The sequence below is a fragment of the Eurosta solidaginis genome, chromosome 1 (genome assembly GCF_040869045.1).
Source record: "Eurosta solidaginis isolate ZX-2024a chromosome 1, ASM4086904v1, whole genome shotgun sequence".
NCBI lineage: Eukaryota > Metazoa > Arthropoda > Insecta > Diptera > Tephritidae > Eurosta > Eurosta solidaginis.
Window position 1 is genome coordinate 19236399 of NC_090319.1, and position 25385 is coordinate 19261783.

The following is a 25385-nucleotide window of genomic DNA, read 5'->3' on the forward strand; positions in this document are numbered from 1 at the left end:
TTCTTTATCTTATGCCAACTCTTTGCCACCATGTTTGAACAGCCCGGCGGGTATCCCTTCATTACATGCACCTTGTGATTTTTTTGCCGTGATATTGCCATTCTCACTTCGCCATAGTTGAATGTCGGACCGTGTTTTTCATCATCGACGATCGGGGTATCGGGTTCGTCTTCGCTCGCACTCTGTACGTCATTTACCAGGTCGCCGTTATCGTGCCTACAGGAATCTGCCCCGGTCTTGATACCTTCTGTCATTAAATGAGCATGAAATATGTATGGTAAACCGAAAACAATAATAATAATATTTTTTCGCAATAAATATCCGGGGAGACAGAGCCCACTTTTCTTCCAGAATGTGGGGTGCTACTGGGAGGATTAATTGGTCATCCTACACGCTTTAGGCCGACTCCATGTGCATTTGATAAGGCAGATAACTATTTTTCTGAGAAAAAATTCATGGCAAAAACACAATCGAAAGGTTCGCCAAGCCACCACATCAATTTGATGTTAGTTGTTCGCCCGCTTTCAAAAAGGAAGAAAAAATATGCTCTCAAAATTTAATTTTTACTCAGGCGTAGTCGTTTACTCAGGTAACAGCTTTAAATACTCCGAACACTGGTAGCGAAATATGAGAGAAATGTAATAAATGGAAAAATTTCAAAAGCGCTACGTCATCAAATTTTTTTTTACAAATGCGATTACAAATACAATAATTCCGGAATGCTGGATCTTGGCTCATTTGTTTATGCTTTGTAACTGAACTGAAACTATGCAAACCAATCTCAAAAATGTTTTAGAGAAATTTCGAAAATTTGAGAAACTTTGACAAAAATCTCGAACTTTTTTTCTGGAGTTCCCTGCATTATTATGAGTGTGCAGTTTTGTAGCTCAATCAATTTTAGTCCAACAAAGTACAACTTATAAGTCTCTCAAAACTCGTATTAGGTTAGTTTGAACTGGCAGGCCAATAAGACCTCATATAGACTGAATATGCCCATAGTGTAACCAGAAGTTGAAGAACCGCAATCAGGTACTAGGACTTATGTTATAGAATAACTCCGTCCTCTTAGCTAATACTAGAAGTTTTCTAGGACCCAGCTTAATTGCTGCCTAGAGATCTGGCAACTCTGCCGTCCCTAATAACTGAAGCCCTGACCTGGCGAGGGCAGAACACGAACACAGAACGTGCTCAACCGTTTAAAGCTGTAGTCATTGGTGCCGTTTGTCGTAGCGCTGTAGTCGTATCCCTAACGTAATCAGCTGTTTATTGTTACGACGGTAAACCAAAACCCAATTGGTTGGCTACGATACGGATACGACCTTAGCGGCACCAATAACCGATTGCATTGATTCTTATAAGGTTGGTCGAATCAGCTGTTATAAGGTTACCTATACGGTTACCGATAAAGTACCAATGTCTGCAGCTTAAAGCTCGTATTAGTTTTTGACAATTTTTTTCCGGAGGGTGTTTAGATTATCTTCCATGTAAAAAAAAAAACACTTTGTATGGAAGAAAATCTAAAGACCCTCCGAAAGAAAAATTGTCAAAAATCAATGCCAATTTTGAGAGGCCTAAAAGGCACTTTGTAAGACCAAAACTGATTAGGCCACAAAATTGAATACTCAGAATAATTCAGAGAATTCATAAAAAGGTCTAGATTTTCATAAGACTTTCTTAAGTTTTCGAACTTTTTCAAACCCGTTTTTGAGATTGGTTTGCATAGTTTCAGTTACAAAATTCATGGAAATGTTTACTCAAAATATCCAAAATTAATTGGTCTACAAAACTGCGTACTGATAAAAATTCAGAGAACTTCAAATAAAAAATTCGAACTCTTCTCGAATTTTCGATATTTTTTTATAACGTTTTTTAAATTGGTTTCTATAATTCTATTTTTAAAATTTATAGACGTTTTGTTTTAATCTAAAATAAAACAAGTAAAGGTGTCTAAGTTCGGGTATAACCGAACATTATATACTCAGCATGAGTTTCAATTGCACATTTCATTTCAGATACATAACACGTGGCACCGGCCGTTTAAAAAAATGTCTCCCCATTTCCTCTTACAATAAAACTTGATAAGTGAAATATCATTGATTCAAAACTATTTTTGGCTAAGTTATAGCTTATTTTTCTAGTCTACGACCCTTTTAAATTTGTTTTATATCTAAGTTGCTGTGGTCTTTAACCGATCATTTTTACTAGAAATATTTTCTACTATAGGGAAAATTTGTGTAACCAATTTTATTACAATCCGTTAATTTTTCTTCGAATTATGGCTCCCGATGGCTCACATAGAAAATCGCTTAGTCATAAAAGAGGCGGTGTCACGCCCATTTTCAAAAATTTTTTTGTTTTCCAATTTAATGTTATAATTCAATTTAGACAGTAAAATTCTATTGATACAAAGCTCTTTTTCGCTAAGATATAGCTTATTATTTTCGTCTACGACCCTTTAAAATCTTTTATATAAAAGTGGGCGTGATCATCAACCGATTTCGTTATTTTTTCTTCTTCCTGGGTCCAGATAAGCTCGTGTACCAAATTTCGTGAAGATATCTCAATATTTACTCAAGTTATCGTGTTAACGGGCAGACGGACGGACGGATGGGACGGACGAACGGACGAACATGGCTCAATCAAATTTTTTTTCGACACTGATGATTTTGATATATGGAAGTCTATATCTATCTCGATTCCTTTATACCTGTACAACCAACCGTTATCCAATAAAAGTTAATATACACTGTGTGCAAAGCACGCTGAGTATAAAAAGAAGAATTTAATTGACGAAATTTGATAAAAAATTGCCACTGCTTCTTTTCTGTTCGCTGCTGTTATGGCGCATAATCATAGTCAAAATAAAATAGGTTTTAAATTTAGTTTCAGGTTTTTTGGCAGATAGCTCATAGAAAATTACGTCAAAAAGCTGAAACTAAATTTAAAACCTATTTTATTTTGACTATGATTATGCGCCTATTAGTTTAGTACTTAATTAGAAGTTGTTCGATTTAAAAAAATGTTGGCTTCCTACTGATAAATCTTTTGCAAATCGCTTAGAAAAGAATTTGTTCAAATAACTTACAACCTTGAATCAACAAGTTAATTTGGTCTTATTTGAGGAAATGTTGGTTAGGCCGTTTTGCACCTTTACCGAAAATATGAACATACATATACACACATATGTACAGTATGATCAGCTAAAGAGACTGCCGTATGCCAAATATGAGTAGTTGGCGGCCATCAGTTAGAACAACAAGTAGTAAAATCACCTTTTTCGGCAACGAAATGTAAACATGTTATTTATTTATTTGTACAAAATCATTATTTATACAATACATTTTATGCGCAAATAGCTTATTTTGTTTTGCAGAAGAAATTGAGAAAATCAAGCAATAACTGGATTTTTTTTTTTTTTTTTGAATGCACACAAAATTTGTTGTGATTATGGTGGATGTGTGCCAGACTGGTTCGAAAATAAATATTTTGCAAAATGCCGACTCTAAATTTGTAGCTTATGTCCAGAGGTTAAATAAAGTAAATAAATCCCAGTTACTGTATTTTGAAAACATCTTAAGTCTAGAGCTTCTTTTTGCAAGAACAATCGCTCCTTTTCTTTACGTTGTTAATGAGTCAGATTGGGAGCAAATTATGTCACTTCTGACACACTTTCTTTGCAGAAACTTGGCACAGCAGCCTCGACATTTAATAATTTTATAATTTTCACAAACATTCTAATAAAAGAAAGCAAACCAAATGAATGGCCTTTAAAATCCCACGCTTTCATATATACATACTAGTGTACGATCGAATATTCGATTCAGGCTCGGTTACCGACCTCTTCAGTATTTAGAATTTCGATAATTTTTGTACACTAATTCATATTCGTCTTACAAATCTCAAGCGAAATTCGGGTTCATATTAGATAACCATTTCTCGTAAAAAAACTGTAAACCATCAGTGTGAATTTTAAGTGACTACCATGGTTCAACTATATGGTTAGCTCATCTCTACAGCAACAACATACCTTTGTTCAGATTGTCAAAATCTACATGTTGGCGTTAGGCGAATGGAATGGAGAGAAAACATAAAACTTTGCAATTCCTGTTTGTGGTGGGAAAATAATGCGCTGCATTTACTGAAAAAATAACTGAAAGTGATGTGAAACTATTTTTATACAAAAAATTTACCACCACTGCAGTAAATTTTGTTCGTTGTATTTTAGCTGATGAGATGAGCCAACCTTTTAATTGAGCCATAGTGACTACTTTGTTATATTTGCAAATGTTCATGAAGTTTAAAAGACAAATCTCTGATTTTCCAGTTTTTTTGAAAATCTTTTCGAGATTGATTATTAGCTAGAAAGTATCTAATAAAGTTTGCAAACTATTTTTGAAGCTGTTTTGTAGGTATAGGTAGGTTGTAGGTGTGTATGTTAAGCTGTGGTAAGGTTAGGTTGAAGTGGCCATAGACTGTGTGAGTCCATAACGTTACCACAAGTTTGGTTTACGAGTAAACGGAGACACCCGGTCAGATGCAAGGAAAGTTGAAAATAATTTAAAGTTATTTTCACTCAATATTTTAAGGTATGATATTGTAACGAATTTTGGGGACTACAATGAATTTTCACCCTCTGCTAACGTTCGAATCGGTGAACTTTCGAATAAAGAATGAGTAGTACTTCACATTAACAATTATACTTGACTAATAGCGTGCTTAAATCAAACTGATTAGTTAATCCTGTTGTTGTCGTTGTATCAGTGAAAATGGGGCTACACTGAAATGACAGCCCTTGGTCGGGAAAAATCCCGAGTCGTTCCGGTACATAGAACCGGCTGTTTTGGGAAGCGATTAGTTATTCCTCAGCTTGCACTGCTTTTATCCTCTCTGTTGCCTCTTTCGCATATTTCTCCTAAAGCCGAGACTTCTCATGAACATGTCTTCTGGAACAGTTGTATCTCATACTTGATTATTTAGCTATATGCGTGTGTGCATGAGTAATAACTTCAGCTCTTATCTGCTGCCTACATATGTGTATGTGAAATAATCTCTTCGATTCGAGCTGCTGGTTATGTGTGTGGAATATTATTCGTTGTTTGCTTTTTTGTTGTTGTTGTGATTATCTACTAACATCATAGTGATGCTAATATTCGATACAACATATTTAAGATATGTATATAGGCATTAGAATTTAATAAGGCGAGCAATACGAAATTCGGAAAAAACCTTACGATTTTCTACGGATTGCTCGAAAACATCAGTGCGAGTTTTAGGTGACTTCAAAAAGGGTTCTTTTTGATGTTTGGAAATTTGCATTAAAGCTGCTCTAATTTTCAAGTTATTTTTTAAAAAATAAAAAAAAAAAATGTAAGGCGCGATAACCTCCGAAGAGATCTAAGGCCGAGCTTCTCTTCCAATTGGCGTCGTGCTCCTCTTGATTTTTCCCTACAAATTGGCCGGACGGGACCTACATGTTTTATGCCGAATCCGAACGGCATCTGCAAGGCAGATGAGTTTTCGCTGAGAGCTTTTCATGGCAGAAATACACTCGGTGCGCTTGCCAGACACTGCCGAGGGGCGACCCCGCTTAGAAAAATTTTCTTCTAATTGAAAAACCTTATTTCTAAAATTTGGATGTTGCTTTGCCCGGGAGTTGAACCCAGGACATACGGTGTGATAGGCGGAGCACGCTACCATCACACCACGGTGGCCGCAAGTTATTTTTTGAAAATGTTAAATATCTGGTTTAGGGCAGGATTCGGTCGAAAGCCCAATTCCGGTTGGACATTGTACACACCAACGAATTACGTATATTTATGAGCGACCAATATTTCGAAATGCCCATCATACAATTTGTACGAAAATAAAGTTCAATGTCATCAAGAAAATATCTCTTTTTAAAAGTGAAATTGAAGGTTAAATTTAATTGCACCAAATTATATATATGTATATATATATATGTATGCATGTATATAAATTGTATGTATGGTTTAATTGTTGATATACATATATGTTCTTACACGTTCAATAAGTGTTAAAGCATAAAAGGCGCTAAAAAACAAGCGTGTGAAAAAGAAAAAGGAAGAACATATTTGTGAAAAGCGTGCATTATTGACCAGATTAACCAAATTGGAAAACCAAAAAAAAAATTATTTTATTTATTTAATAGACCGAAAAACAAGTAATAAAAAATTAGAAAATCGTCAATTGTGCAAAAACTTTCTTTTTATTTAAGCATTTCATTTTTAAAAAGCATTAAAAATTAAACTAAACCCTTTTTTAGTATATTAATCTTATAAAAAGACTCTCTGATTAAAATATCACATTGTTAAATCATTTAAGGCATCAAAGGATTTATTTGAATTAAGTGATTGTTAGCAATGACAGGTTTTTTCTTTCGCTTTTTCTGGTTCTCTAGGTCATTGAGGTTAATGGCCATGGAAGGTGAATCCATGTAAGAAGCGACGAAAAACATCCCACGAATGGCATAAACAAATAGCACAGACGTTTGAAATCAATTGATGAATTTTTTTTTTTTTTCTTTTTTGTGTATTACTTTCCTTATACATATACAATTTCATCACCGCAGACATAATTCTTAATGTCAGATTTTTAATGCCTCTCAAAAACCACCTTGACTTTCCCCCAATGCAGTTCAACTGTGACAATGATTTGTGTTGTTTTTGATTTGTTATTTCGGTATTTTACGACTTGTTTTTTATGGCTGCTAACGAGATTAATAAATTTTATTTTTGGCTTTTATTTTCTATTTTTTAAAAATTGTTTTTATTTTTTCAAATGTTGCGTTTATTCACCCAGGGTGTTTTATTATAATTTTTCCAGTCTCGAAAACGTAGTAAACGTAGAAAATTCATGTTTTAAGCCAACTACACAACACTCGGAGAATGCACCACTTAAAAAAAATTATGCATTAAGAAATATTCTCTCGATTGGATCCTGCATTTAGCGCCAAAACTTAAATGTAAATGTAAAATCCACCCTGTCGGAAAATCAACCAAACAAGATAAGTCATATTTTATATATCCAAAAAGTTAAAAAAATAAAACTTAAATTCAATTTCAACATTCTTGTTGCAATTAAAAATTTTCTACTCAAATATTTGGACATGGGTTTGAGTTTAGAAAATATAAAGGTCGTAGCAAGTTTTTCACATACATATGTATGTATTTTGTTGTTGCGTGTAGAAAACTTTGGACAGCAAAATGTAAAACTTACTACACTTACTACTTTCTTATGGTTTCTAGACAGTGAGAATATCCCTAATTTCTTTTTATACCTAGCTGTACTTGTAAAGGAATCGAGATAGATATAGACTTCCATATATTAAAATCATCAGTATCGAAAAAAAAATTGTTTGAGCCATGTCCATCCGTCTGTCAGTCCGTTAACACGATAACTTGGGTAAATATTGAGATATCTTCACCAAATGTGGTACACGAAATGGGCGAAATCGGATGATAACCACGTCTACTTCTTATATATATATAAAATTTTGAAAAACACAAAAAACCTGATTATTTAGTAAATAATACACGCAGGATGTTGAAATTTGACGTGTGGACTGATATTGAGACTTTTGAAAATAATTTGAAAAATTTTTTAAAATGGGCGTGGCACATCCCACTTGTAATAAAATCAATTTTACAAATATTATAAATCATAAATCAAAATTCGTTAAACCTATCGTAACAAAATTCGGCAGAGAGGTTGCCTTTACTATAAGGCATACATGTTAAATTCCAATTAGAATTAGCAATTGATGCAATTGGTTTATATTCTCTAATTCATTAAAAAATTAGAAATAGTTCAACTAATTCCCATTAGATAATTGAAATTTGTATTCTAATGGTAAATCTAATTGCAATTAGTTGCCATTAGCGAAAAAATTGGGTTACCTTTACAATTAGAAATCTAATTGACTTCTGATAATTCAATTAGATATTCAATTAGCTCGAATTAGAATCAATTATTTATATTTATTTACATCATTATTCGTTCACTTCAATAATTCTTTGAATTTATTTTTATCAAAATAATTGATTCTAATTCGAGCTAATTGAATATCTAATTGCATTAGCAGAAGTCAATTAGATTTCTAATTGTAAAGGTAAACCAATTTTTTTTGCTAATGGCAACAAATTGCAATTAGATTTTCCATTAGAATAAAAATTTCAATTAGCTAATGAGAATTAGTTGAACTAATTTTAATTATTTAATGAATTAGAAAATTTCGCAAATGAAGGTTAATTAGCAATCATTAGCATTATCTAATCATTACTTAACATCTATGCTATAAGGAATGCTTGAAGAAAAATTAACGAAATCGGCTAAGAACCACGCCCACTTTTATATAAAAGATTTTTAAAAGGGACGTGGACGAATAAAATAAGCTATATCTTTGCAAAAAAGAACTTTATATCAATGGTGTTTCATTTCCCAAGTGGATTTATAACAATAAATAGGAAAAACTTCAAATTTAAAAAAATGGGCGTAGCACCGCTCCTTTTATGACTAAGCAATTTTCTATGTTTCGTGAGCCATAACTCGAAGAAAAATTAGTTCAGAATAGAATATGTATTATTGCGCAGCCTTGTAACACTATTAAGCACACAAAACAAACAACAACAGCATTTCAAGTGTACAGCTGGGTATGTAATGTTCGGTTTCACACGAACTTAGATTTCCTTACTTGTTTTAATTGTTGTGGGAAATGTTTTGAAAATTTCAAGCTGAAAACTTTCAATTCAATTGTGCGACCATTTCTACACTTGCAGTAATCTACACTAAATGGGCAATAGTTCATCTACGCGTTTACATATGTCCCATCCCTAGAAACTATATAATTAACTGTCAAATATTCACGTTTCTCTTTATTTGCGTGCTAGTAATAAAAGGCATCTCTTGAATTTAATCATACATATTTACCTATTATCGAAGAGAAAATGTATATGGAAAATCTTGTTATTTAATTACCGATTAGGAGTTAGGTACGATAATGAAGTTAGTCTTGTTATATGTAAACTAGGTCTTTCTTGCACTAAAAACGTCACATTTTAATCGATTTAAGAAAGCCAGTAGATTGCACTTACTTTTTGCACACCATTCGGAATCGAGATATGACTGAATCGATAATTGTAGTAAATATTGATGCTAAATCATAGAACAATATTTTAGGATTGTAAGCTGCATTATCAATGATACCACTTTTTTTTCACTAAAACTCCAAAAAAATGTCACCTTGTTTGTTTTGTTAGAACAATCCGTATGGAGAAATCATTAGATAAGATCTCAACAAACCGCATCTTTAAAAGTTACTGAATTTACTACTGCAACGGAATTCACTAAGTTATAACGAAGCCATTTTTTGAGATTGTGATATTTACTAATTTAGTTTTGATAACGTTTACGATATTCTAACGAATTTTTTGAAATTCCGCTTATTTGAAACCTTCTGCTAACGTTCGAATCGCTAAACTGTTGAATAAATCAATCCAATATTCTGTATTGCAAAATGGTCTTTATTAGACTGCATTGGGAGTAGTACAATTATACTTCACAATTAAACTTCACTTCGCAACTGATAGCGTGTTTAAATCAAACTGATTACTGACTACTCAGCTTTCGCTGCTTTTATACTCTCTGTTGCCTCGTCCACCCATTTATCCTAAAGCCTAGTAACTTCGCGAACTTCATGCTTGGTTACCATCCATATGTGTAGATGTATATTTGTAGTTTATAGTATCTCGCATAGCCATATGCGTGTGTATATGTGAGTACTACTTCGGCTGATGTGAGTATCTCTCTGCTGCCTTGTATGTAGATGCCTAAATGATGATCAATGTATGTATGTAGCTTGCTTTAATGTTACTATGCCTTTATTTAATAACCCTAGGGAGGTGAGTATCAATCAGTGATGCTAATATTCGTCACAATATGATAATTATAATTAGCCTGAATGGAAGAGAAGTGACTTAAAGGATAGTACCGTTAGCAGCATTAAAATTTACTTCTATTATTTAGCGACACCAGTTGATAGAGGGTTAACTATTATGGAATACCTAAATCGTTAGAATTACCGATTGGCTAATATAGCGATGGCGAATGATTGAGTGATACACTAACTTGGTTTTAACAACACTTGTTAAGCATTTATTCAATTTGAGAAAAGTTAAAACCTACGAAAAGGCCAAAGAGGAATCAAGAAAAAACAACTAATTATTTGTTCGCGTCACAAATTTTTTGCAGAATTCAGAAAAGTGAACAATTTTTAATATTGTTTGAACATTTATATTATGTTCAAATAGAAGAATAAATTGAGGCAATCTCGATTTAAATTGAATGGTGTTCATACAACTCAATTTAGCTTACACAATAGTAATTTGATAGCTGGGTGGCTCATAGAGCAACAACATACCTTTGTTCAGACTGTCAAAATGTGCGTGTTAGTATTAGGCGAATGGAATGGAATGAAAACATAAAACTTTGAAATTTTTGTGTATTGTAAGAAAATGTGTTCAATGTTTTGGTTTCATTTTGAGTTTGCCATCTTCTTTTGACAATCCCTACTCCAGTGAAATGAAAAAAATTAAAATCAGCTGATGAGATGAGTCAACCATATAGTTGAGCCATGAGTAACTGTCGTTTAAATCTACTCAATAAACACACTTTACAAGGTTGTATTTGCAGTTTGAAACAATTTATTACGCAATTTTTTTTTTAAATTGGCAATTTATTATCACAATTTATTATATGATAAATTGCGTAATAAATTGCCAATTTGGTGTGTGTTTGGACATAGTATTAGTGCCTTTTTATATTTTTTTTCAGAATGGCTTCCACCAGCAAGACAGCAGCAAGGTCCACCCACCACTTTTGCATTACTTGCAGTTGCGTTCCGCAAAGAATTATGCCCCACAAACATAAATGCCATATTTTTTCAATCATAAATTAAACTTCAGAATAATAATAATTTTGTATTTAAGCCAGTAAATAAATTTTATCAACTTTCTCGACGGCTTTACCACATCAACACACAATCGACAACGACAAAAAATTGGTGTATTTTGTCGAGTTTTTGGACTGACAGAAGTAATGACGTTTTATTTTGTGGAAAAATGTTACCCTCTCGTCGCACTCTTAAATTCTAATTTTTGAACTAGGTCACCTAGCATTCTACAAAATGGCTGAGTTTGTAGGTAATGGTATCCCTTTTCTTCTTCATTGGTAAATAATTTGTGAAAGAGACACACAAGCTTACAAGAGAGCTGAGAAGAACCATCAGGATGACACTATATTCAGTAAAGAAAATGCCATTCGTGAATAGCAGAATTGTTAAAATTTCTATCAAGCTAAGTTAGCGCTGCCAAATGTTGTTAAAAAAGTTAGTAAATAGTATTACTGATATGCTACCTTAGAACAAAAGTTTTGTTTTCACAATTTCTTTGGGAAAATTTTAGAATAGCACCCCCCGAGTTCGGGGTAAAACTTGCTATCAAATGAAAGAGGGAGTTGTCCCGATCACAAATATATATATTTTAAAGTGCGCAAACTTATAATTTAAAAGTTATTTGTTGTTAAAGTTTGCAAATTTAGCAAATTTCTATAGCACTTTAAATTACAATTTACACATCTTTCAAAACCTTAATCCACATACATATCTATATAAATTGGCAACGATAAACTTAAATTGCATCTTTGTATATTTCACATTTCATTTTTGCATTGTTTTTACTTATTATAAATGTTTTTATTAAATCAATCGCGCTTTTGTAGCAACATGCATATTTATTTATATATATACTTTATTGAAAACATTACAAAGCTGTGCTGCCACATGAACAAAAAAAAAAAATATAAATATTACCTTACCACCTTTCAGTTAATAAAGAAAAAGGAAAATATATATTTTTACTACTCATTTTGAAAAGTTGAAACACCTATCCGCGTAGGCGGCTTTCGGCCGCGCTTATAAAAAATAACCCTGGGCTACGCCATGCCAAGTCCGGGTGTGTGGTATAACCGTGGCTACCGCCTTCTGCGTAGTACAACCTTCTACGCACAGGGTTATTTTTTATAAGCGCGGCCGAAGGCCGCCTACGCAGAAAGGTGTTCTACGCAGAATTACTGTGCATGGCGCAGCCGGTGTTGGATCGGCTAACATAACAATAAACATAAGAGTTATAAGGTAATATCAGCTCGTTCACGAATGCAAAAAAGAGATTTTTCAAATTTTTGGTAAATAAAGATTAGAAAAGTTAAAGATATATATACATCAGATGAAAGGTATTTTTATGAGTTATTTTTCGATTCTGCACTTGTTGCGTTTTTTAGATGTGGCAGCACAGATTTGTAATGTCCTAAAATATATATACGTATACACTAGGGCGGGTCAATTTAAAAATCGCTCATTGCTCTGTGAAAATCGTATTCTAGGGATCAAAATAAGAAACTTTGCCGAAGGAACCACACCTCTAAAACGAATTCTGATGCCCCCCAATTTGGGTCGAACTTTTGGGTAGGGGCAAATTTTGAAAAATTTCACTTTGACCCATTTAGAGTGCTCCAATCGAGTCCAAATGTATGACCGACCCCCACTAACTTTGGAGGCCCTACCCACCGATGCCAGCGGCACACCCCCTGGAACCCCCCTGGGGGTTCACCATACAAAAATTTCAAAAAAATCGCCGGTTTTGCACTTTACATGAAAAAAATCAGCTAAATGGCTATGTGGTAATAAGGCCAATTGACCTTTTAGCCGTTGGCCTTATGTGACCACACCATCACATTAATGCATTGTCATCGGTCCTTGATACGTATGCAAAGTTTCAAATTAATCAGACTTCTAGAAACCGGTGAAAATTAAGCTCAAAGATTCCGTTACATACAGGCCAAGCTAATAAAAGCGTGCTAAAAATGAATTTAACTTAGTAATAGAAAAGAAATTAAAAAAAATTATTAGAAATTAGCGTTTTTACAACCCTTTTAAAACCAAGGCATCACTGTGATGCATTTGCATGTCGTTAACATAGTTGTGTGAGTTTTTTATTCAACCGTTTTAAAAAATGAAGGTATCACTGTGACACAACTGCAGATCGTAAAATTGCTTGTGTTGTTTTTTTTTAAGCCACCACAAGACACAGCAGGTAGAATTGAAATTACCATTTCATTCTTATTACCTCGTCTCGTAGGCCATATATAACGCAACAGTTTTTGTGAATGCATTAAGTCGTTGTGAAGAACTCAAAGTGTGAAGTGCTAATTTCAGATAAAAAAATATTTCAAAAAAAATAATAAGTGAAGTGACCATTCCAAATCAAAAAGTTTACAATGAATCCACCATCCTCTACACCGTAAGATGAAGCAACTACATCAACAACTATCGAAAACCCAATGAGTCATATACCCAAGCATCAATATATACCAAGGTCAATTGGTCTTATCATCACTTTGAATCGCGATAAGTTTGATTGCAACTTTGCACACCTATCAAGGCTCGATGACAATGCCTTAATGTGATGGTGTGGTGATATAAGGTCAACGGCCATAAGGTCAATTGGCCTTATCACCACATAGCCATTTAGCTGATTTTTTCATGTAAAGTGCAAAACCGGCGATTTTTTGAAATGGTTGTTTGGAGAAACCCCAGGGGGGTTCCAGGGGTGTGACACTGGCATCGGTGGGTCGGGCCTGCAAAGTTAGTGAGTCATACATTTGGACTCGATTGGAGCACTCTAAATGGGTCAAAGTGAGATTTTTCAAAATTTGCCCCTACCCAAAAGTTCGACCCAAATTGGGGGACATCAGAATTCGTCTTAGAGGTATGGTTCCTTCGACAAAGTTTCTTATTTTGATCCCTAGAAATTTGCAAACTTTAACAACAAACAACTTTTAAATTATAAGTTTGCGCACTTTAAAATATTTGTGATCGGGAGCACGCTCTCTTTCATTTAATACCAAGTTAAACCACGAATCGGGGGGTGCTAAACTAAATCGCTGCCATTTCTTTACCCACTTTGATTTATACGTATTTCCCTTTCTTTTTTTTTAATTTGCAATGAATTTCAAAATTTGTTTTCTATATTTTCAATTTAAAGTATGTGTGCGTGTGTGTAGCGATTTATTTATAGCACATTTTGGTTTCGGCTAAAATAAATAAAAATTTAGACTTTTTTTGCACACATTTCTGTTGCTAATATTTTGTTATTGACGTCAGTGTGCCATAGATGAAAGCATTAGTTCAATTTTGATTTGGGCATTAGTTCGATTACCTCATGGAACTAACCTTCAAAAGTATCGGTTATTTCGTTAACAAATTCAATTAGTAGAGCATTGAGCTTGAACCATCGCTGTTTTAAATCAGGCTATGTAAAAATTTTAAAGTTTTGTAACGCCGAATTTTTTAAAAAGGAATGCGTTGGAATTTATATTTACTAATATGTTTCCCCCTCTCAATTTGATTTGGAGCACTCAAATATCCTTGGTTTTAAGCATCAAAATTATTAGACAACCACCCCAACTTTTCAGATATGTTTGTGTTAAATGTTTAACTAATACTTAAAACATAAAATTTTAGTTTAACTGACGGTGAAAACGGTTACTATTTACATTAAACAATAAATGGATTACTTTTATAATTATTGCAAACAATGAATGAATTAATTACCAGTGGGTGCTCAATAGAAAGTGTAGACGTAGCGCCTTTAATAAAATTGTAAAAACAGACCATGAGACGAAAAATTGGGGCATTAATTTATTAAATTGCTTATACAAACTTATGCACTCAAATATATACATAAGGGCGTACAACTGTATTTTTTTAATACACAACCTACCGTAATGTAAAATGGAGCACATGTCTTCGCTTTCAATTACGTCATATGAATTTTAATTGAACAATACCAATATCTGTAAACAATAAATGCGCTCCTATTTTGCAATGAAAAAAAAATGTAAAAAAAGTTGTGAGAAGTCAACACAAGCATTACATAATATTGTTTGTGATTGCAAGTATATAAGTGTAGGGTGGTATAGAATTTATGTGAACTCGCTCCACCGCACATGGGTCATTATTTTGCACATCGTAGGGTTTTGTAGAAAAAAATGTTCACTTTTTTAAAAGACTCCAAATTTATTTGTTGGAATCTTTCCGCAATTTAAGACAACACATATATCAGGATTTCCTCGAAACATTTTTTTTTCAGAGATCTGCATGTGCTCAGATTCGATGAGTAAGCAAACTTGCCCACATTCAAAATGCTATATATTTTATTTATTTATTTATTTATTTAAAGTCGACACAAAACGAAAACGGTCGACTGGTGAAGTATAAAATTAGTACAAAAAGTATTATAACTTGTAAATTATAAGGTTAACATTGAATAAAAGTAAACTTATGCATTTAACAATTCAAATTGATCAGATCATTCGTCGTGAGGAGCACAGATAGGAGCTTACGCGAGGTGCTCAGAAAGGAGCATGGTGCCCATATGGGGGCTGACGCGACGTGCTCATAAAGGAGCCGGATGCCCACTAGGGGATCATGCGAAATCGTGCCTCCTTTCTACGGAAGAAAGAAATGACGTATTAGTAATTAATGTACATACATATAATGGATAGAATTAGTAGAAAATGAATTCAATATATTAATGAATACAGTTAGTTACTATTAAGAGAGGAAAGAACAGATTTTTTAATGCAAAAAAGCGAGTCCGAAACATCAAATGTGCTAGAGTGGGAGTTATAATTCTTACACAAACAGCGGAAAGGCTCATTTAATTCAAAATTTGTTCTACAATATTGTAGGTAGAGAGGTTTAAAATGTCTTGAAAGCCGGGAAGGGACATTAAAGTTTACTTCACTCAACAGAAAAGAGCTAGAGACCGAACCATTTAATAAATTAATCGTAAATATAATTCCAAGCATTTCCCAACGACTAACAAGGGTGGGAAGATTAATAAGTTTCAGGCGGTTAGTATAAGGTGGCAGATTACACGTTAAATCCAATGGAAATCTCTTAAGGAGAAAAGTAAGAATTGTTTTTGGACTGATTCTAGCCGATCAATATGAACCTGGTAGCTCGGGTTCCAAATGATTGCACCATATTCTAATCCGGCCGGACCAATGTTGTATAAAGAGCTTTAGTAACGTACGGGTCACTAAATTCTTTGGACTATCGCTTTACAAACGTTAGAACACCTCTGCTTTGGTTCCACTCGTCGTATCTTATTAATTTTTGTTTTATTTTGAAGGTAACAATATTTATTTTATAACTGCGTTAAAAAAATTATTTAATTAAATAAAATCTAAATAATGAATAAAAAATTAATTTTTAAAATAATTATTATAATATGGTTGTATGTTGTAGTTAAGTTGGCCATGCGTGCATACACAGGCAGGCGTTGGCTGTATACAATTGTAGCACGTACCTGCTGTAAGTAAATGTAAGCAAGTTGCTTGATGTAAGGTCAGAAAGAAGTTAATTTCTTTTGAACCACAAAATTATCCAACTTAAAATAAAAAGGGTTTTTTTAAATGAAAGTGTACCGCATATTATATATATTTTTTCTAAAATATTCGTGGGGGAAAACAGTATGTAATAAATATTTAAAAAATTCATTTTTGATTCATTATTTTGATTTTATAAAATTAAATATTTTTTTAACGCAGTTATAAAGTAAATATTTTTGCCTTCAAAATAAAACAAAAATTTATAATTTACGACGAGTGGAACCAAAGATATAGCATTTTGAATGTGGGCAAGTTTGCTTACCCATCGAATCTGAGCACATGCAGATCCCTGAAAAAAAAATTTTCAAAGAAATCCTGATACAGATATTTGCTTATTTCCTGCGAGCAACTTAAAAAAAAAGTTTGAGCCGAATCAAAATTATGAAATCTCAAAAGTTGTTCGATTTGTAAAATAATGACCCATATATGTATGTTGGTTACGGTCAGTGATAGTATTGTGTAAAGAATAAAATATGCATAGAAAGCAATTGGGATAAGTTTACAACAACTAAGTCATAACGTGACTGAATGCGTTTGTAACACTTCAAACATTGTAGGAGTGCTAGTTCAAATCACACTCCCGGGAGAAAAGGCTCTGAAGGAAAACAGCTGTCACCTTGTCCGTCCTGATGTCACTTTGTTTAAATTTTTCCAAATTATTAAATAAATGGTCAGTGATGTCAACTTGCAAGGAACCTGTTCTAAAGTATATGGCTTTAACTTTTCCAGGAACCTATAACTGGTAGACAAGCACATTAGCTCCATGCCACAGCGACTGCCATATTTACATTAACGATTGATTATTTCTTCTAGATTGGTTTCCTTAAATTGTCAAATGAATAAACTCGAATTCTCTGTACAACATTTCGCTTTATTTCGATAAATATAGCGATTGCTATTTTCAATAGAATTTTGTATCGAGATTCGTTAATCCATGGTCAGCTATTGTCGCTGAATATTCGAAGGATATTTGAATTTTTTAACGGGATCAGTTTAAACTTTTACTTCGTTAGCGATGTCAAACCTGAGTTACTGAATAGCACAGTCGCAAATGAAAAATGACATCGTTAAAAGTTATGGCCGCATCACAATAAACTTTTTCATATAGGTGCGTTCAACGCAATCTTATACATGATGAGTAGATTGCACGTATTTTAATGGAGAACGGCAGATCGAGCGACACTATCGCCATCTAACATAAAAATGTAGGCAATCTTCAATTTTCTGCTACATGTAAAGCACACAGCTTTCACACTTTGCAAGTGAAATTATTTTTCCTACTTTCTGATACTTTTCCAACGTTTTCACAATTAAAAACTGCATTTTAACAAAAGTATAGGAGACAAAATATATTAGCAAGTATTTTTCCTGTATATTGATAATGTTTATAACAGTGCTTCTCGAGACTTTGCATGTAAATGGGCAAGTCAAAATAAGTTTCACCTGATAAGTCTGAAGTGCTGTTTGTATTTACAAACACAACATCTTGCGTGAAATATTAGATTAAACCATAATAAACTGCTGGGAATTGGGAATTTGGCGTGGGCATGTTCAAAAATATTTTGCTTGGCATCATTGGCTATGGATGCACATTCTATATACGCACATTATTGTTTTGCACATACATTCACTCAGTTAGGCCTATTAGCTACGTTATTGACTTCATGTAGAAATCAATTAAATCAGTCAAGCGGCCAACCTCAAAAGAATGAAATAATAACAAAACGAAATACTCATAAAATATTTCTGCAAGATCGCTCGATCATACGCTGATTTGATGAATAGACTACCTTATATGTTTTTTCTAGTTTGTTGATTTGGATAAACAAAATGTGCGTAAAACGCTAGAGGAATTGCTGCTGAGGCTATGCTCATATATGGTCAATTATTTTTACAAGTAATTTTTTTTTTTAAATGTGTGCAAAAATTATTACATAAAATTGTTTAACCATATATATATCGGTAAAATTTTACAGGAGAAGCAAAAAATTGTATTTTTACACTCAATACACGCAAAAATTGGTTTTTAAAAGTGGCACAACTCGATTGTTATTGGTTCTCACTCCCTCAAATTTTTAGTGGTGGTTTATTTTAATATATCATATCAAACTATGTAAACAAAAACCTAGTTTCGAAAATTTTGTTGGTTAGAGCTTTTATGAATTAATTTAACGATATGATACATTGACGTGCTATAGACAAGTAGCACATTCGAAATTTATCACAAAGGAATTCTATGCAAAAAAATTTCAAATTAAGAAACTCTGCCACAATATTAAATAAATATTAATTGTATGAAATGGCCGAACTTGCAATTTGGTCTGTTGGAATTTATCAAATAATCACACAACACTGGTGTACATGAACACATAAATCATCATTTATGCACATACATAGAAGGTGACGGAGAGCTATTTCACACACACAGATGTAGTCATCAGCCGAAGTTTTTAATCACACATACACACATATATATGTATGTAGCTCAATTATCAAGCAGGAGATACAGCAGTTCTAGAAGTCGAAACGTCTATACCTTAGTAGAAACAGAAACGATTTAATATAGAGACATTGCATAGACGAAAAATCGTGTGAGGCAAGCTTCACAAAATTCTAGTAGGTCACATTCACCACTTACCACATCAGAATTTGTTAAACTACCACTGTCTGTATTTGTTATTTAATAATTATTTGTACACTTTTTATTCAGCTAATGTGTTCAGAATTTTAACTTTTACTCACTAAAACTCTAATCAGTGTATTTCTGTGCTTAAATTATGCTAAAAATTGTGTTAAAGTTTTTGGTGTGGTGAAAGTGACCTACTAGAATTTTGTTACGCTCCGCTGCTTTCCACCGAAGTTCGCGCATGCAATATCTTTATATTCAAAAATTTTTGGTAGAAATATTCGGACGCCGCAACAGGGAGTATAAAAGCAGCGCAAGCTGAGGAATCAGGGATTAGTTTGATCTAAACACGCTATCAGTTGAAGTGAAGTTTAATTGTGAAGTATAATTTTACTACTCCCAACCTAGTCCAATAAAGACCATTTTTCAATACAGAATATTGGAGTGATTTGTTCAACAGTTTAGTGATTCGAACATTGGCAGAAGGTTGCAAATAAGCCGAATTTCCCCATAATTTGTTACAATATAAAATAATTATTATATGTAGAAAAAATTACGGAAATCCAAACCAAAACGCAATAAGTGACTCATAGCCAGTTCCTAGATAAATGAGAAAAAGTGCACAGTCTAGAATGGGGGCATATAAGTACATGATCCAGCTATAACGTTGCTTTCCATTAAGTAACTTTCTAGGATTTCTTTGAAAGTTGTTGTTGTATTATCGATAAAGACACTCCCTGAAGGCTTTTGGAAGTGTTATCAATGTTGATGGTCCTCTGCCGGGTAAATAGCCGGTACGTTCCGGATACAAAGCACCATTAAGGTACTAGCCCGATCATATCGGGCACGACTTATATGACCACATTAAACCTTCTAGGCCAAACCGCCCTCTCCACCCCCTAATTCCATGAGAAAAGTTCTCGCCCATAAGTGTTCCGTGAAGTACTGTGAAGAAGTATACGGAGCCGAAGTAGGTGATCCTGGCCCAAGACATCATAATATAAATTGGATCACCTTTTCAGACGTATTAAGATCAGTTATAGGGTACACCCCTTAAATACTTTTACAGTACTCCTTAAATTGTCCTTAAGGAGTATACGAGTACTCTGTAAGTTATCTTCATTACTAACAATAAAACAAAAATTTTCAATGCAAACACGTAAAAAGTTTTATGAAATTATTGCGTTTTGCTATGAAACGTATTTTTTGGAATGTTCAAAAATGGCTAAATTTTTCTGTTTTATACCTCGCATAAAGATTATTACATAGCTTTCAGTTTTGGTTCCTGCTTCACTTTCCGTTTTACAGTTTGAGTTAAAATTTTGGTTTATATTTAGGTTTCAGTTCGGTTCCAGTCAGAGCTACAATTTCAGTAGCAGCCTGAATGTTAGACAACTAAGCGGCGGTGTTAGGCGAACACAGTTTTCATATGTGTTGTTGTTGTTGTAGCGATAAGGTTGCTCCCCGAAGGCTTTGGGGAGTGTTATCGATGTGATGGTCCTTTGCCGGATACAGATCCGGTACGCTCCGGTACCACAGCACCATTAAGGTGCTAGCCCGACCATCTCGGGAACGATTTATGTGGCCACATTAAACCTTCAGGCCATTCCCTCCCTCCCCACCCCCAAGTTCCATGAGAAGCTTGGGGTCGCCAGAGCCTCGTCTGTTAGTGAAACAGGATTCGCCGCGGATAGGTGAGGTTGACAATTGGGTTTGGAGAAGCTATATATTGCGCGGGCAACCTGAAGGATTGAACTACACAGCCCCTTGAATCAACTTTTCATATGTGTGCTAAGCATGTTTAAAGATCGCTCTACCTATTTTGCTGTTTAATGGTGCATAACATTTACATTCACTTATAAGTTTATGTGTATGTAAATATGTACACAAATGTGATGAGATCATTTGGCAATACCAGATTTAGCCACGACAAGTGTCGAATTTGGCAATAAAATGAATTTCGAGACCGCATACAAAACAGTAAATTTACTTTTTAATTTTTATTTGTAAGAAGGTAAACAAACAAATTTTCTACTTAAGTATTCTTTTATCTTATTTATTTTTTTTTTTTTTTTTGAACAAGTTACAGTATAATAACAAAACAAAAAAGGTTAAAAATATTTTACCGGTTTTGCCGAATACTTTTAACGTTTGTAGTTGGTGGGTAGCACGTTGACAGGGGCGCCACTGGTGGAACGTTATTAATATTTAACGGCTGGAAAGTTTTCACAGTGGTTTTTGAAGTGCTTGGTTAAATTTTTTGAAGTATATTTTTTCATAAGTTCTCATATATAAATATATATACATATATCAACATATCGTACATTAAATCAAAAAGAGTCATAACTCAAAATCAAGACTAGCTTTAAATAAAAATAAAAATAAATGTAAGGTGCGATAACCTCCGAAGAGATTTTAGGCCGATTTTCTCTTCCAATTTGCGTCGGTCTCCTTTTAGTTTTTCCTGGCGGGACGGGACCTACTTGTTGTATGCCGACTCCGAACGGCATCTGCAAGGCAGATGAGTTTTCACTGAGAAGCTTTTTATGGCAGAAATACACTCGAAGTGGTTGCCAAACACTGCAGAGGGGCGACCCCCTGAAAAAACTTGTTTCTAGAAGTTCGATGTTACTTTGTCCGGAGCGTGAACCCAGGATCTGCGGTGTGGTAGGCGGAGCACGCTACCATCACACCACGGCGGCCACTGCAAAAAAAGCAACTAAATTTTCTCAAAAATATGCGATATATTCGCAACTTCGTGACCTTATGAGGACTGTAATGATAAGAACAATAAAAAACTTAATACATCTTTTACGATACATCCATCATGTTGTAGACCAAGTCGAGTATATAAAAACTGCATACTCTGATTTTCCAATAGAACCTCAATTATAATTTTTTTCATAGATTGAAGCATATAATCCTCTATAATAAAATTTTTCTCACGCATATATCTACATAGAAGATGTAGTTATAATTATTTTTGAGTTTGATTGCTATTTTGATCTAAGTGAGCGATATGCCTATATAGCACTTTTTATACTCAGTTGAGCAGAGCTCACAGAGTATATTAACTTTGATTGGATAACGGTTGGTTGTACAGGTATAAAGGAATCGAGATAGATATATACTTCCATATATCAAAATCATCAGTATCGAAAAAAAATTTGTTTGAGCCATGTCCGTCCGTCCGTCTGTCCGTTAACACGATAACTTGAGTAAATTTTGAGGTATATTGGGCACTCATCTCAGATCGCTATTTAAAATGAACGATATCGGACTATAACCACGCCCACTTTTTCGATATCGAAAATTTCGAAAAACCGAAAAAATGCGATAATTCATTGCCAAAGATGGATAAAGCGATGGAACTTGGTAGGTGGGTTGACCTTATGACGCAGAATAGAAGATTAGTAAAATTTTGTACAAAGGGCGTGGCACCGCCCACTTTTAAAAGAAGGTAATTTAAAAGTTTTGCAAGCTGTAATTTGGCAGTCATTGAAGACATCATGATGAAATTTGGCAGGAACGTTACTACTATTACTATATATGTGCTAAATAAAAATTAGAAAAATCGGATGAAGAACACGCCTACTTTTAAAAAAAAATTTTTTTTAAAAGTAAAATTTTAACAAAAAATTTAATATATTTACTGTATATAAGTAAATTATGTCAACATTCAACTCCAGTAAGATATGGTGCAACAAAATACAAAAATAAAAGAAAATTTTTCATTTAGTTTGTCTAGAATACTTTTAATGCCATAAGTCGAACAAAAATTTACCAATCCTTCTGAAATTTGGTAGAGGCATAGACTCTATGTGAAAATGGGCGAAATCGGTTGAAGCCACGCCCAGTTTTTATACACAGTCGACCGTCTGTCCTTCCGCTCGGCCGTTAAAACGATAACTTGAGCAAAAACCCATATATCTTTACTAAACTCAGTACGCGTACTTATCTTAACTCACTTTATCTTGGTACAAAAAATGGCCGAAATCCGACTATAACAGCGCCCACTTTTTCGAAATCGAAAATTACGAAAAATGAAAAAAATGCCATAATTCTATACCAAATATGAAAAAAGGGATGAAACATGGTAATTTGATTGGTTTATTGACGCAAAAAATAACTTTAAAAAAAACTTTGTAAAATGGGTGTGACACCTACCATATTAAGTAGAAAAAAATTAAAAAGTTCTGCAGGGCGCAATCAAAAGCCATTGGAATCTTGGCAGGAATACTGTTCGTGGTATTACATATATAAATAAATTAGCGGTACCCGACAGATGATGTTCTGGGTCACCCTGGTCCACATTTTGGTCGATATCTCGAAAACGCCTTCACATATACAACTAAGGGCCACTTCCTTTTAAAACCCTCATTAATACCTTTAATTTGATACCCATATCGTACAAACACATTATAGAGTCACCCCTGGTCCCCCTATATGACGATATCTGGAAAAAGCGTCCACATATAGAACTAAGGCCCACTCCCTTATAAAGTACTCATTAACACCATTTATTTCATACCCATATCGTACAAACACATTCTAGAGTCATCCCAGCTCCACCTTTAGAACTATGGCCGACTCCCTTTTAAAATACTCTTTAATACCTTCCATTTGATACCCATGTCATACAAACACATTCCAGGGTTACCCTAGGTTCATTTTCCTACATGGTGATTTTCCTTTATTTTGTCTCCAAAGCTCTCAGCTGAGTATGTAATGTTCGGTTACACCCGAACTTAGCCTTCCTTACTTGTTATATATGCGTACAAATCTTCCATCAAATGCCAGCGACAGCGAAAAATTGTCAATGACCGCTAAGCTTGAATGCGCGCACATCAAAAAGGTGCGTCGAATTGTAAACAAAAGCGATCACAAAAATAACAAAACAAATGTAAAAATACAATGGCCAACAAAAGCAAATAAAAAGTGTTGGTGCAAATGGTCCGTCTAAACACTTATCACACGTGTGAAAATACAAAACAAATCGTTATTTTGACTCGTACACTTGACAATGACAACGAAGTTTTGCTGAACATAAATAAATAAGCGGGGCTAACAAAGTATGTTCTTGTTTTATTGGTTTTTGTGTTCTCACACTATGTAACATAAATTTTTATGTCTTCATTCATAGCTGCTCGTATAGGTGATACCTTTTAATAAAGTTTGGAGTTATAATGGAACTCTGAAAAAATTCATATTCCGTTTTTGCCAATTTATATACAAACATTTTTGAGGGTAATATGTAATCAGGCATACTCAGTACGGTGGTTACAAGGTATATGGTGAATTTTAATTTTTATTCTATCTTTCGGGGCACCCTCCTTAAATATGCTAATAGATCAGTAAATAATTATTGCAAAGTTTCAGGCCAATCCGATAATGTTAAAAGGTGCCTCATTGAGGTCAAAGTTAGGAAAAACAGCGATTTTTCAGAAAAAAATTTAGTGTTTCGTCAGTAAAAGTGAAACTATTTATGCCAGGAACTTGACTCGTATACGATTGAATATTGTAATGTCCAGAGACGTTTGCATGGAAATTAAAATCTAGGGATATCGACTATGACCTGATCTGATAAATGCTAAATACTGCTAAAAATAACCGTTTTATAAAAATATTATTAAGATCAAAATCAATACAAATAAATATACCTATCGAGTGGTGTACGAGTCAAGTTCCTGGCATAAATGGTTTCACTTTTACTGACGAAACAGAAAAAAATTATCTGAAAAATCGCTGGTTTTCCTAACTTTCACCTCAATGAGGCACGTGTTAACATTGTCGGATTGGCCTGAAACTTTGTATGTATAATTTTCTAATCTATTGGCATATTTTATGGGGGTGCCCCAGCGGAAAATCTAAAATTGATTTCTTGTGGCCACCCTTATGCTCAGGTTATTATTATTGCAATGATTTTTTTTATTTAATTTTCAGTTAAAATTTCCAATACAGAAAAAAAATTCATATTCGAACTGAATCACCAACTTTTTTAAGTTTTCAACCAGTTTATCGTTTTTACATATACTCTAACGCTTACATTCTCTACTTCACCAAACAGCATACCAATCCCACACTACGCCTATACTACACACTACGTCTACACTTCACACTACGCTTATATGTATTTTCAACTACCCCATGCGCTCCTGTCGGTGGACTCGGTAGGGCGCGCGAGGTGTGCATGTACTCAGAACGCCAAGCAGCGCTCATGGTGCTTAACTTC

At 33.9% G+C, this 25385-nt stretch overlaps 2 protein-coding genes across 2 annotated transcripts in view; one reads left to right on the forward strand and one right to left on the reverse strand.

Annotated features, from left to right (window-relative positions):
- Window positions 1–14875, reverse strand: part of LOC137249978 (phenoloxidase-activating factor 2) — a 77711-nt gene extending 62836 nt beyond the window's left edge. The window contains exon 1 of the mRNA XM_067782102.1: window positions 14853–14875. Within this exon, the coding sequence (XP_067638203.1) occupies window positions 14853–14874 (22 nt within the window). The 5' untranslated portion in view covers window position 14875. The remainder of the gene's footprint in view (window positions 1–14852) is intronic.
- LOC137249985 (uncharacterized) overlaps window positions 1–25385 on the forward strand; it is a 101033-nt gene that overhangs the window by 14460 nt on the left and 61188 nt on the right. The gene's annotated exons all lie outside the window — the stretch shown is intronic.